Raw genomic sequence first — 14,473 nt, 5'->3', positions numbered from 1 at the left:
TAGGATTGCATTTATGATTGGAATTTTAAGTGACTCCATTTCTTTTGTACTTCTCAAAAGCATTCCTTTAAAAAAGGGAAAAATCTTTGTATTTACTTTCTTTGGTAGTCGGTGTCTGATTTTTGATTCTGTGGCTGGATGAGCAGCTGACGTAAGGGATCCTCTGTGTAATGTGTCACATACTTTTGGTGGGAATGATCCTCTAAAGCTCCCTGTCACTCTCTATTATGTATTTACAAGCTCAAGAACAAACTGTCTAGACTGATGAGTGATTGTGTAAAGTACAGAGCTTTTGTCCTTGCTTTTTGTTTAAATTTCGTTAAGCCAGGTGCCTTTTGAAAATGTAAATTTTACAACCACACAGTCTTGTTTTTACCTGGTTATGGGTTTATTTCAATTTAATATAGTTTTTGGAAACTAGATAAATGTGCATGGGTCTGGGAACTGGTAAGAGAAGCTCTGGAGAAAGCAACAAAGAACAGCACACTGGGCTCATTTTCTGTGTGTCTTGCCCCAAGGCTGTCTTTGGAAGGACTGATAACAATCTGCTCTGGCAAGAGGGAGGTGCACCAGCCAAGAGACAACTGCTCTTTCAGAGGAGCCAGTTGGTAGCTGTGCATTAGGGCTGATGGTGCGATTACAGGGACTCAGATGCCATTATTTGGATTTGATTTATAATTGGCAAAATTTCCATGTCTTCCAGCTATGAAGTATTGCAGTTAAACCTTTAAAAAAATAAGTGGACATTAGCACAAAACATTGTAATGGACTCTGGATATAATTTGGGGGACCTACAACCAGTTTGGCATTGTGCTAAACTTTCTGTAATGTACATGAGAATGAAGTCAGGTCTTTGTGGGTTTTGGGTATTAAGACTGATGGTTATATGGACCATGCAAAACATTGTTCAATCAGATTTCATGAAATATTTACTAATTTATATACTATTTTCATCAAACTGTATAAGCAGAAAGCAGACAGGCATATTGTTTTAACTTGGTGTCTAGTTCTCAATGTCAATCACCTACTTTGCAATTTATGAAGAAAGTAGAATCCTATAAAAGAAGAATCATGGCTGGGTGTGGTGGCAAACACCAGTAATCCCAGCAGCTCAGGTGGCAGAGGCACCTCAGCAATTTAGCAAGGCTATAAGCAACTCAGAGAGACCCTGTCTCTAATAAAATACAAAATAGAACTGAGGATGTGGCTCAGTGGTCGAGTGCCTCTGAGTCATTCCCCAGTACCCCCCAAAAAGAAAGAAAGAATGAATCATTCTTTTCAGACCCACCTGATTTTATTATTTAGTAGCTATAGGAAAGATGGTGTATGGGGTCCCACCTGAACTGTGGCTGAAGTTTCCTGGGTCTGAGGAAGGCACAATTCCTTCTTGGTGGTGACACTGAAGTTAAGGGCTACTTCAGAATGACATTCATTGTTCCGGTCGCAACCATTCTTTACATGAGTTGTTTTGTGAAGTAAGATCTTTACATAATTAATTCATTTGAGTTTTATTATAGTCCAGAATAATTGTGCTTATTTATATATTATGTTTATATTATTATATGTTATATTAAGTTTATATATTATGGTTTGTGGAAAATTTTATATGTTCAAATAGATGTAATAGTCCATGCATGCCTTTTCACTTTACTGTGAGAATCTGTTTCTTGATCTAGTTTCTGGTACATGTTATGTAGTAGAAAAGGGTATTTGCAGTGGGAACCGCAGGTGAGAGTCAGGGAAGACTTGTCTCTGACTCATAAGTCCAGTGTCTGCTGGCTTTACAGGAGTTCGACCTATCACCGCCAGCAAATGCTGCAGTACAGGGGCTTTCTCTATTTTTTTTCCTCTATTTTCTCCTGTGCCTGAGTCATGTGGTGGATATACAGAAAGTATTTAACATCAAGTTAAAACAATATGCCTGTCTGCTAATAAATTTGTTTGTGTGCTGTTAGCTTCATTTAGGGCTTTACTTGTACTCCAGCTTAGGTTATATTGAAACAAGGAAGTCCCAAGCCCTAGGGGAATTAAAGGAAAATTATTTTAGAGATTTATCCTGGTCTCTGGATACCTGTTATTTTCTCCTCTAGTGTTTTGGACTTTTTTTGTGTTGGGAATATTAAATTGAATTGTGTTGGAAAAAGTCAACTGCACTGTAATTTTTTAAAAATTTTTAATATGAAAGCATTCCGTGAAAGCAAGAAATAAGAGGAAAAATTTATAGCACAAATGGATTCCCATGTCTATTAGATATGCCACTTAAATGTATTAAATTGAATGTTTATGCAAATCTTTAAGAGAATTGAGTTTATAACAGTGATGTTTTAAAATAATGCTATGGATGGGAAAGATTTGGTCTTAACCTCCTGGTATGAAATTTGTTTCTGTCAGGACAATCTAATTTAATGATGCAGTAGCATTATACAATTGAATAACTCATGTTTGTTGTGATGGAGTTAAGTAGGAAATTGAGATCTCTGACAGTGTTGTCATTCATTTTGGTCTAACATGGAGTAAAAGGAGGACCTGAATTGCTAGGGAGCAATCAACTGTGCACACAATTATTCTATGAAAGCATTGTGTGCAGGATGGGCGGTGTCAGTCTTTTCTTTACCAGCAGAGCACAGGGGCAAGACTTCTGCAGTCTCGATCTCAGTCACATTTTGCTCTGTTTCTCCTTGCTGTTCCTTAGCTATATAGTAGAAACCAAAACCACCTGCTCTCCCTTCCTCCTCTCTTTTTCTGGTTCCAGGGATTGAACCTAGGGGTGCTTAACCACTGAGCCATGACTCCAGCCCTTTTTATATTTTATTTAGAGATGGGGTCACTAAGTTGCCTAGGGCCTCACTAAGTTGCTGAGGCTGGCCTTGAACTTGAAATCCTCTTGCCTCAGCCTCCCAAGCCACTGGGATTACAGGCATGTGCCACCATGCCTGGCAAAAGCTTATCTTAGTGTAATAAGTTTGGGACCAATGAAGCTTAACTTAACACCTGACTTTTTCTGTCTTCCTTTATGTAGCGGTTTCCAACCTAGATGAGGAGAGTCGATGGACAGTCCACTACACTGCTCCATGGCACCAGCAGGAGAATGTGTTCCTTCCCACCACAAGACCCCCTTGTGTTGAAGACCTACACCGCCAAGCCAAGCTCAACCTCAAATCAGTATTGAGGGGTAAGATAGCATTTTTCTGTAAGCTTGTTATTCTTGAATTACTGTTAGAATTGAGAGTATGAATTTAATTGCTATTTATCTGTGAAATAAGATCTGTTTACACGGAATGTGTAATAATATGCCTTATCTTCATGAATACAATCCAATACATGCCAAAAATATGTTCTGGTACCTGGAGAAACTTGCCTGTTTATAGATATGCAAATCTATCTTCAAAGGACCCACTCCTGCTTAAAAAACTGTTTATCATGTTTAAACTACCAGCACTAATCTAATCCAAATAAACCCCTACTGACTTGGGAAATTTTGCCACTGCCTTTAAAAAACCATCAACAAATTTTAGCAAATATGTGTTTAAGCAGCACATTTTAATGGTTTGTTTTGTTTAGTTCAAGTTAGTTAGAAAGGAGATCTTTCCATAGACTCTAAGCAGGGCTAATTGTTTGATTTATTAGAACTTGGGTGATACCAACTGGGCTTCTCTAACTAAGCCTTGTCTCTGATTCTAGGCCTTAGAGCAAAAGCAGATGGGCAAGATACACTGTGGTCAGGAGATGAGGAAAGTACATACTTATAGCTAGTATAAAACTCACTTTTACTTTAACTTATTGTTGATGTTGAAAAGTGTTGCTATGGTGGTCAGGAGGGAATTCCAGAGATGAGGAAGGGAGGTAGTTCTTCAAAGAGGAAAGGAACTTCTTATAAACTTGAGAGACTCTATAAAATAACAGGCCAAAGTTCTTATCCTACCGGGTTCTCCTACAGATTTGTTCTACCATGCAATATTTGGGACATAAGTATAAAAAAGAAGTATTCATTTGTCTGAAATTTAATTAAACAGGGCATCTTGAATTCTATCCAAGGTGAAAGACTTAAATCTGGGAGAAACTTTGTTATTGTTTCAGGGAAAATGTAGCACACGGACGACTCAAGAATATTTACTTATATATCAGTCATTTATTTTATTTTATTTTTTTTTAACATGTACACACATTTTATTTATCAATTTAAAAAAAAAAGAAAGAAAATTTGAACAAAGGAAGCGAAGTGCAGACGTTATCAGTTTGGTATATCAGTCATTTACTAAATGATATATTTTTTTCTTTTTGTGGTTCTAGGGATTGAATGTAGTACTGGGAGGCTTTAATACCAAGCTACATATGTAGCCTTTTTGATTTTCTATTTGAATTACCCAGACTGGCCTTGAATTTGTGATCCTGATCCTCTTGCCTCAGCCTCCAAGTTGCTGGGATTACAGGCATGCACCACTGCACCCAGCAAATTAGTCATTCTTTAATAACTACCACTATTATTAAACAATTATAATGCCAGGTATTGTTCTATGCTCATTGCATTTATTATCCCACTTAATCCTCTCATTAATCCTACTACTTTTTTTTACTACACCCAGATGAAACAGAGACACAAAGATTAGAAACTTCCCCAAGTCCTTGAAGTTAGCTGTAGAACCAGGATTTAAACTTAGGACAGTCTGAGGATATAGAAGTCATTCATATTTATTGCTGATACACTAAACCACCTTTAACAACTCTGGGTTGGAAATCTGTTTTTCTGGCAGAAATGTAGAATGCAAAGTTGCAATTCCAGCTCTCAAGGACTGTATATTTGTATCTACAGTGAAAGACACAGGATATGTGCCAAATTTTGCTAAATGGAAATTGAAGAAAACAGATCATATCTGCTTGGATAAAGGTGAAACAGTTATCAAGAGTCACCATGGATTTGGTGTTCTGAGCAGAACTAAACAAACATTTTGGACCACACCTGTTTTTCTTCCATTAGTATTTTATGACAGCTTGTCTCACGTATCTTCCAATAATAGCTTGCAGCCTGCAGTTTTAGCATTGGTCGATGCAGAAGTAAGGGCATTATTGGCATCCCCTTTTCATTTAAGCCGAGTAATCTGTGTGTTGAGCTTACATGAAAACAGTGGCATCAGTTCAGCCCACTTGTATGACCTTGGAGTGGTACATAGAACTTCTTTGCCTTCATGGTATCAATTGCCTTATGTACCTAAATCTAACCAAAATTTGTTCAAGATCCCTTCTATTTATCCAACTATTTATCCTTTATAAATATCAGCAAGAAACTTCTCTATTTACAGCTCACCTTCCCCCACCAAATAATTAATAAGAATGTTAAATGGCACTGTTCCCAGGACAAACCCCCGAGGCAATGCCTTGTTGATAATTCTCTGCCCAGATCCTGAGCAGCAGAGCACTGCATGGACTGGCTTGTAGAAAACGCATTCGTGAAGGTATGTGTGAGTTTGAATATTCAGACTCAACTGCTTTTTGATCACTCTCCAGGAAATTGTGCTTCACTGCTTGGTTCATGCATTTTCAATTTCCAGATCAAGATTCTTTTTTTTTCACCTTAGAAGATTAAACATCTGTATACAGAAATTTTTCTGCTTTAGTGTTCTTTTAAGTGTGTTTCCATGTGAAATATCACTACTGGTTTTACCTAAACTTGAATTTTATTTAAAATTTTTTTTTAGTTGTAGATGACACAATACCTTTATTTTGTTTTATTTTTTATGTATTGCTGAGAATAGAACCCAGGGCCTCCCTTACACATGAGAGACAAGCACTCTACCACTGAGCCAAAACCCCAGCCCTTGAATTTTCTTTTGAAAAGATAAATGCTTATGTAATTGTTTTAGTGTCCTAAAAGTGTTCATCAAAGAGATATTCTATTAATTAAATAGCTTTAGAAAATTCTTGGAACTCAATTTCTCTCTCTCTCTCTCTCTCTCTCTCTCTCTCTCTCTCTCTCTCAGGGATGAAATTCAATAGCACTCTACCTCTATGCTACATCCCCAGCCCTTTTTATTTTTATTTTTTTGAGACATGGTCTCACTAAGTTGTCATGCTGGGCTTGAACTCATGATTCTCCTACCTCAACCTCCTGAGTTGCTTTTTGGAATTCAACTTTTAAAGTCTGAATTGGAACCTCCTTAGAGGTTAAATAATTTTACCAACAGTAATTGGGACAGATGAAATGAGAAAGAACCTCTGAGTTCTTTTGTTCTTCATTATTTATTTTTAAATATGTTCAATCACATGTGCAGAACTCCATGGACCACTTCCCCAGTATTATCCTAACAACCTGAAATAAACACAATGAGAGTTCAGAGTGTCTGTTGCCCCGTTACCAGTGAAGGGGGAAAAAACCTCAAAAAACAAAAACAAAAAACAGTTCCTGAACATTCTTGAATATGTGTAATGTTAAAGCTTGATGTTATATAGGTTATCAGTCTAAGTTAATTCAACCTCAGTGTTCTTTACTTAAAAATATAGAAAGGTAGCTAAGTATGCCCTGTATATAATCTATTTATTCATCACTGTTATCTTTCCCATAATTTTTTTTAGGGGGTTGGGGGATACCAAGGATTGAACTCAGAGACATTTAACCAACTGAGTCACGCATCCCTATTCTGTTTTTATTTTTTATTTTGAGACAAGGTCATACTAAGTTGTTTAGGGCCTCGCTAAGTTGCTGAGGTTGGCTTTGAACTTGTAAACCTCCTGCCTCAGCCTCCAGAGCCACTGTGATTACAGGCATGAGCCACCATGTCCAGCCCTTGCCCATAATTTTAAGGAAGGAATAGCATTCTTTACTGTTGAACAGCTGGGGACTTTTTCATTAAATGTTTGTTATGTAAATTATTCTGTCAGTTTTTATGAGAAACCAGGCTCTAATCTTAAGGACCACAAAATGCACAGGGAAACGGTACAGTGAGTACTAATTAATAACTAAATGTAATCATACACTTCTCTCTCTTTTTTTTTTTTAAGTAAGATATACTTCTTAAAGTAATATGGAAATACATAGTAGTCATAGTAGTCAATTGAGTGACTGAAGAAGGCACAGATTTGCTGGAAAATGTTTTTTGAAAAAAACTAAGTTAATACCTGTAGGCAGATAATAGACACAACAATTTAATCGGTATTTGAGTATCAATTTTGTGCTCTATAAGGAGTTTTAAAATGGACTGATAAAATTTCTCAGCTTTAAAGGGCTGAGCCTGCTATCTTGTATAAACAGCAGTGATGTAAGGAGGTATGCCTGAAACATGGGGATAGAGGGAGAACTGGAAAAGCACTGGGAGACCCTACTCCCCTCCTTATTCACCCACCCACATATGCAGAGATGATGGTCTTCACAGATGTGTAATATGGCATGAGGTGGTTCTCTCCTTCACCATCCTCCAAATGTAACAGTGATCTTTTGTGTTTGTTGTTGAACGTTTCTGGAGAACTTGATAAAATTTGAAGGTCATGCTCTTAGATGCAGTGTCTTGGCTTTGTTGATTTGTTAGAGATTTTAGGTAATGATTTACTTCTAATGAAGAATTAGAATTTAAGTGTGGGGAGGAGTGTTGATTAAAAACAGTATTTTGCTATTTGGTTCAACAAGACATCTGGCTCTTAATGAAGAGTTTATTTCTGGAGATGGATCCTATCATCCATGAAGAATTAATTCAGCATCTTAATAAATTTCCTGAGGAAATCTATCCTATTATCTCCATAATTGAACTCTTCCTGAACTTTCTTGGGGATACTAATGATGATAAATAATCTTTTCTATCTAGGTATTTATCTGTACAGCTTTTAGCTTTACTGAGATAACCCCAATTAAGTGGAAAAGAGAATCAAGAACTAGGTATGGGCTCAATGAAAGATTTGGTGATTGTTTCGTTATAGTTTCTGGGCCTCATTTGACAATTCTAAGCATAGTAAAGGCTGAGATAAAGACATCATTTTTAAGTCTCCATCCTCAAAAAGCCCAACTTGAGAGAGAAAGAGAGAGAAACAATTTCTCACAGTGTGCTTAACAGACAGTTTAGGCACTGTGTCTGTATATACTCCTGCCTGAATTCGTTCACAGAACATCTGTTGTTGGTAGCAGAAATGTTCTCTTCTCACAGCTCTTTCCTGAAGAAACACATTTTAGCAGGTCAGCATGCTCTGAGACTCTAGAATTAGAAGTGAAAATGTGGGGAGGAGTGTGAATTTGGACTGTGTTCATTTAAAGTCAGGGGGTTATGTTTATCATATCCAGAAGGAAAGGAATTGAAGATTTACAGCGTGAAAAGTGATTGCTTATGCCAATGATTCAAGCCGCTGTGTGTGTACACGTGCCAACCAGTTCAATGTTAAAGAACCAAAGACCTTTCTTAAAATCCTGGCCTGGGTTTCCAGTTCAACCAAGTTTCTGACAGTTCCTGACACCTTCCTTGAGGGGGTGACTGCATTGACTTTGCATTGTTACAAAGGTGTCTCTTCCCATTGACCTAGACAAATAAGTTCTCCTTGGGAGAGCTGGTGGGCTTCTCTCTGGATTTGGTGAGGAGTTGTGGGTATCTTTCTGCCTTGTCCACATGGCCCCTGATATAGCAAAGTCTTTCACTAGATTCTCACTCCAGAGGTCCTGTGGTACTTTTCAAGGGCTGTCCAACAGCTAGCTTCCTTTACAGATATGGCTTGTGGACATTGAATGAGAGCTCTCCCTCTCCTAGAATGGTGCCTCTGCCCACCACCTCCAATGGGCTCGAGGTGAGCATCTGTCCACCTGTGCCCATCACATGGAATTCTTTATCTTTTTCTTTTCTGTGAGTTTAAAAAAAAAAGCATGACATTATCATAGATAAGTACATAAAACATATACAACTTGACAAATAATTGTAATACAAACTTCTATATAACTCTTTCCTAGATTAAAAAAAAAAAATAGAACATGATCCAAACACTAGGACCTTCCTGTTCTTGTTTCTAATAGGAAAAGTCCAATTTCACAAAAAAAGTGCTTGGATCATGTTAAGATTCCAATTCTGCTTCTGTTACAGACTTGGTGTATATTATTTCAGTTTTAGTTAATTTTCAGATTATTTCTTCAACAATAGGAATTTATTTTTTATCTATATCTATAAAGATCATAATATTTCTATTCATGGGAATAAAATGAGTTTCCATATGTAAAGTATCCCCTTATTTTTCCACATGGAAAGATAGGTACGTCTTAATTTAAGTATGATGACAGGCAGAGGTAGTTGTTAGACCTCAGCTCTCTTTTCCAAATGTCCATCATAATTGAGTTGGTATTTTCCCATTATTCACTGTGGGGAGGAGGGAGAAAGAAACAGAACAGAAATAACCAGAGAAGACTGTGACCGTCGCAGATTTGACTCTCAGTTCCCCACATGAGCAAGATGCCTCCTTCCCTGCTCCCAGCAGCCTCTCAAAGACACCTAGAATGTGAGAGCTTGAAGGACCCTGTCAGTACTCTGCTCAGTCTCCCTTTGCATTCTGTTCACAAGCAAACCAGGGCCCAGTTAAGGTGAGTACTCCTGATGTGTGTACCTGGCTGGCCACTGTCATCTCAGACCTCAGGGCACATGTCTCTTTAGTGCCTCTTCTGCTGCCCTCAAGTTTTTGAACATTCACTTGAGACAGAGCTCACCCTGGGAATTTAATGGTCCATGGCAGATCTGGTTTCTTTAGCTGGTTCATTTAGGAAATTCAGATTAGCTCACTGTTGCCTAGAGGTAGTAGCCTCAAAGTTGCTCCTGAAATCTTCTCTTCACTCATCCCTGATTTCATTAACATTCAGATTAGTCTAAAAGAAATAAGGGAAGGAAACATTTGTGATGTCCTATGTGATTGTTTCATCTTAATGGCATTTGGTGCTTATTTGTAGGGTTATAATGGGCCATTAGTACCTCAATGGACTTTAAAACAATAAAAGAGGCACAGGTTACAAGGGAAAGAAAGATAAAAAGCATTGGAGATAATATACCAATGATCTACCCTGAGTTTGCACTTTACCTAGTTTATTACTTCCTGAAGAAGACTTCAATAGGATTCATAGATAAAAGGAGAGAGTGATATATGACTTGCTAAAGAAACATTATGTGAATTTTTTTTACAAGCAAGAAACATTAAATTACTTACACTCATTTGTTTATTGTTTTAAATCATTTTGTATTTGAAACAAAAGTAGGCATAGCATTGAGGAGGGGAGAGTGGAAATTATTTCGAAAAGCTAACAAACAGAGGTAGGAAATATAATAGTCTCATTTTCTTAAACCACAGCAGCCTTATATTCTGTTGTCATTAAGTATTCAGAAGCTGGGGCAGGAGACCAGAATTTGGAACGCATTGTTGTTCATAGACAGCTGTGGGACATTGAGGATTACGTCTCATCTTCACACTTGGCTTCCTTCTCTGGAAAACAATTTACGAACTCCATGTTCCCTTCTAAGCTCTAAAATTCTGATTGGTCTCTTGATGCTTTACTGTTTAAGGGTGACGTATATCAAGTTTATTGACACAAAGATAGACTGCCTGATAGTCTGAGTTGTCTAAAATCAAGTTTGTGTTGACATAAAAATTTTCTGAGCATATATTGCAAGTGAGTCATTGGGCTGAATATTGCACTGGAGTCAAAGACAATGATTTTGAAGCTTTCCTCCAGCAGCACAGAGCTAGCAGAGAGATAAGATGTATGTATGAATAGCTTATGTACAAGGTTGATGAGGGTGATATTATTGAGCCTCACCCCACCCCTGGGTGTTGTCTTGAAAACATAAACTTAATCATGCTTCGCCTTAGTTTAAAATTTTTTTCCTAGCTCCCCTTCACCAGCAGGTTAAAACCTAAGATTTTTAACATCTGAGAACCTTCGTGAACTGGCCCCTGCTTTGTCTTGCCTTGCCTGTGGAATCCCCCTTTGTGTTCCTTGCCTTGTGCCTTCACATGTAAGAATGATGTCCTTCAACTGGAATGCTGGCTTGCCTTGTCCTTTTCTCTCCACAGTATGTCCCAGACCATTCCCTCTCCCTTCGGAACCACTGCCTTTCCGACCTGGTCAACTCCAACTCATGCTCTGCAGGTTATCCTATGGGTGGGTGCCTGAATCCCTGCAAAGCTCCTGGGCTCCCCTCACAGCCCTACTATACGCAGCCCTACAGAACCTCATGCCCTCTATTAAACAGCCTGTGATCCTCCACGTATTGCATTTCCAGACTTATCTCCCTGCGTGACAGCAAGGCCCTTGGGAGCAAGGACCTTGCCTTTTCACTTGTGTGGCCCCAGCACAGTCCAGTGCCTAGGAATGTAGGTGTTAGTGTTGGTGGAAGTCTTGAAGACATTTGGAAAAGCCATCCAGAACTCTGGAGAAAGATCTTAGTCAAAGCTAAGAAGTAGCCAGTGGGAATGTGGGAGGGACAGAGTGAGGATGGGGAGAGCAGGAGTCGGAGCAGTGAGGACTGAGCCTGGAGGCCTTTATCCTAGGGGCTGGGAAGGAGATGTTGGTAAGAGAGCCGTTGGGGAAGAAGAAAGTCATCTGGGACAAAGCAGTCATCCTGATGCTTAAGGATGGGAAGAGTCAGTAAAAGAGGTTGTTGAATTTGTCCTCAGGTGGCCAGCCATTGGTGACCTTTGAAAGGGTGGTTGAAAGACGGTTCACTAAATTGGGGGCAACGTAGAGGATCAGAGATTGATACTTCTGTCGTCTTAGGGAATTTGGAGAAATGTGGCCTCCACTCTATTGTTAGTTCTTTGGTAAAAAGCATGACTTCATTTAGTGTGGTTCTGGAGCAGGACTTGTGAATTTAATGAGTCTGACTTTTCAAAGATGAATGATAATATAACTGAAGGTTTTATTTTTTGTAGGTTTGGTATTCATTAGACTTGGAATTTTTGTCCCTAGGGAGGGTTGCCCAAGCCAGTGAAACAAGAGATTAAATCCCCTGTTGAAATAAAGAGACAAGCAATGACTAAAATACGAGATTAACAGAATGGAAATTATAAACAAAAGGGCTATTTAACTTCTGTTGTATTTGATGGTTTACCAAAACTTCTCCAAGTTTTGAAAGAAGTGCTCTCCTCTTGTGTAGTTAAGCCATAGAGGGAAGTCAGGTGCAGGAGCAACAGGAAAACGAACAATTATTGCTTTCTTAGATAGGTAAAGAGACTTTTTGCCTTTTTTTTTTTTTTTTAAATGGTAACCAACACACAAAAGATAGAATAGCAAAGACAGTCATCCAAATGAGCCAGGTCTTAACAAAGCACTGTGGATTGTTTAAACAAAGGCTTTTTGTTTTGTTTTTTGTGTCTATAGCCAGTCTGCTGTCTCAGCAATTCTATTTTAACTCCTGATAAAGTAACTTGAGTGCCTCTGCGTTTCACTCAATGCAGCATAAAAATGCTACACTGAAGGTCCTGTGGATAAGGGTTGTTATCACCCTCCATACAGCTGAGGTCTCTGGTGTTGGCATAGAATCCACAGGCTATTTGATATTGAGTGACCTTGGTAATCTTTTCCACTGCCTGTGATGGGGCTTTTCAATTCTAATGTGAAATGAGATCGCCTGCAATTTGGCTATGCTGTGGTGGCACTCAGCTGGAACTTGCAAACTGTTAGCACACTCACATTAATCATGGGCCCCAGAAAGCTTCCACCTTCATTTAAGTCAGATTTAGTTCTCTAAGTCTTCTTGCATTAATTTGGATGTGTGAAGAGAAGAAATGCTAAAAACAAGCTTTCTGCCATGATTCATGACATTTTAATAGTAAATTTTCCATGGCATGCAATGAAAACCAAAGCTAATAGTTGATCCAGTGGCTTAAGTATTAATATTTAATTCCCAAGACTTTTTGGAGATTTTCTCCTCTTTAATAGGAATTAACCATAGAAGTAAATGTTAATCAAAATGGCCTTAAAAAAAACCAAAACCCTTTTACATAAATGAGATTGTCTTTGGTATTTAATATCAGGACGTGGGAAAAAACTCTTCTTGCCAGTATGTGTTAATACATTAGTCAGCAAATTCATTTCCAACTTGACTGTTGAGCTAATGACCACAGTGAGTAGTGTTTTTCTCTCTGTGACTCTCCACTTTCCCCATCCTAATCCCTTTATTCTACTGAATATGCTGTGTTGAAGGAAATGAGAAGTCACCTAGAATTATGTTAAAATAATTATTAGGCAGTATCCTCATTTTTATTCCTCCCCTAGCAAGGAAACCCACCAATTTCAAACGAGGCATTCTTGTGTGGGAAATGGAAATATAGCTTTTCTGTGACATCTGTTCTGCCTGATCAGAAAGCTTCTGGAGTTGCCTGTGATGTGGTTAGCTTTTTAATTCTGGATGTGGTCTACTTCCCTGAACTTCTACCGAGACTGAATTTCCTTGGATAGATAATCCTGATTGAGCCTTGGAATGTCATCTTCGGTTTCTCATTGATTCTACCTACTCTCTCTTCATCTTCTCATTTCTTGAATATTTGAGTTGTATGTATGTGGGGGTCCCTTTAATGTGAGACCATTTCACTCTGCATTGATGCTGGTCCTAGCCATACCCCCCAAAGTGTATTTAACACTGATAACTTGGACTACCAGCTCAATATACCTGTGTTAATTAAGGTGGAAAGTGTGGCCAAGGATAAAAGACACTACGTGAGCACTGGACCCAGCACCTCTCTTGGTGGTCATGGTACCCTTTTAGGTACACTGCCGAATGGATTCAGTGACCATTTATTTAATGAACTCACAGAGCACCTATGTCAGATTACATAAAGCTTGGAAACCAGTAGGAGGACTTTGCTTTTACTTTCAGGGCATGGGAAGCCATTGGATGGATTGCAACTTGATAGTCACATAATCTGACTCATAGTTGTTAAAAGGATGAATTAGGCCCTGTGTTACAAATTTAGAATAAGGGGAACAGGGGTGTGGAAGCAGGAGGCTGGGTCAAGATTGCTGCAGTGATCAGGTGACCTCATGGGAGTGGCCTGAATCAGGAAGCTTCCCTGCAGTTGGAGCTGAAGTGGGATGTTACAATGAGTTAGAGCCCTCCAGACTTTTCAGGGAAATCTGGGCATGTAAGGCACTTCTAACAGTTAGAGCTTTTTCCTGAAACAAAACAGTTTAGGGACTAAAATAGATCCCAGACAGTATTCTCCCTCCCCCACTGACCTGCACCACATCATCTAAATTCTTTTTCCTGTCTTCCCTGTTAAATTATTGATTTGGCAAGTGGGGATCACGAGGAACATAATCAAAGAAGCAGGGTACTCTTTTTCCATTTGGACCTTTAATCATTTCTTGCATGAACTAGGATATCTCAAAATTGTATCCCCTTCTTCAGGGGCCCATCCATCACCTCCTCTGAGTAGGGAAGACTTCTCTCACCTTCACCTCCATAAATGGGCAGCACATTGACCACTTTTAATTTTGTGTTTACTTTTTTGTGGGTGTCCACCTTACTCTGAA

General features: G+C 38.7%; 1 protein-coding gene across 4 annotated transcripts in view; it reads left to right on the top strand.

The window, feature by feature from the left end:
- The window catches only part of Nhsl1 (NHS like 1), a 126,681-nt gene that overhangs the window by 59,734 nt on the left and 52,474 nt on the right, over positions 1–14,473 (top strand). For all 4 annotated transcript variants that reach the window (XM_046450292.2, XM_046450299.2, XM_058581553.1 and 1 more), the window contains exon 2: positions 3,020–3,172. In XM_046450292.2, the coding sequence (XP_046306248.1) occupies positions 3,020–3,172 (153 nt within the window). The remainder of the gene's footprint in view (positions 1–3,019; positions 3,173–14,473) is intronic.

This window comes from Marmota monax, unplaced genomic scaffold (genome assembly GCF_021218885.2).
Source record: "Marmota monax isolate L192 unplaced genomic scaffold, Marmota_monax_Labrador192_F-V1.1 WCK01_AAM20220418_F8-fsc00030, whole genome shotgun sequence".
In the NCBI taxonomy this organism is placed as follows: Eukaryota; Metazoa; Chordata; class Mammalia; order Rodentia; family Sciuridae; genus Marmota; species Marmota monax.
Note: the sequence above shows the minus strand (reverse complement) of the source record. Positions and strands in the feature narration are given on the sequence as shown.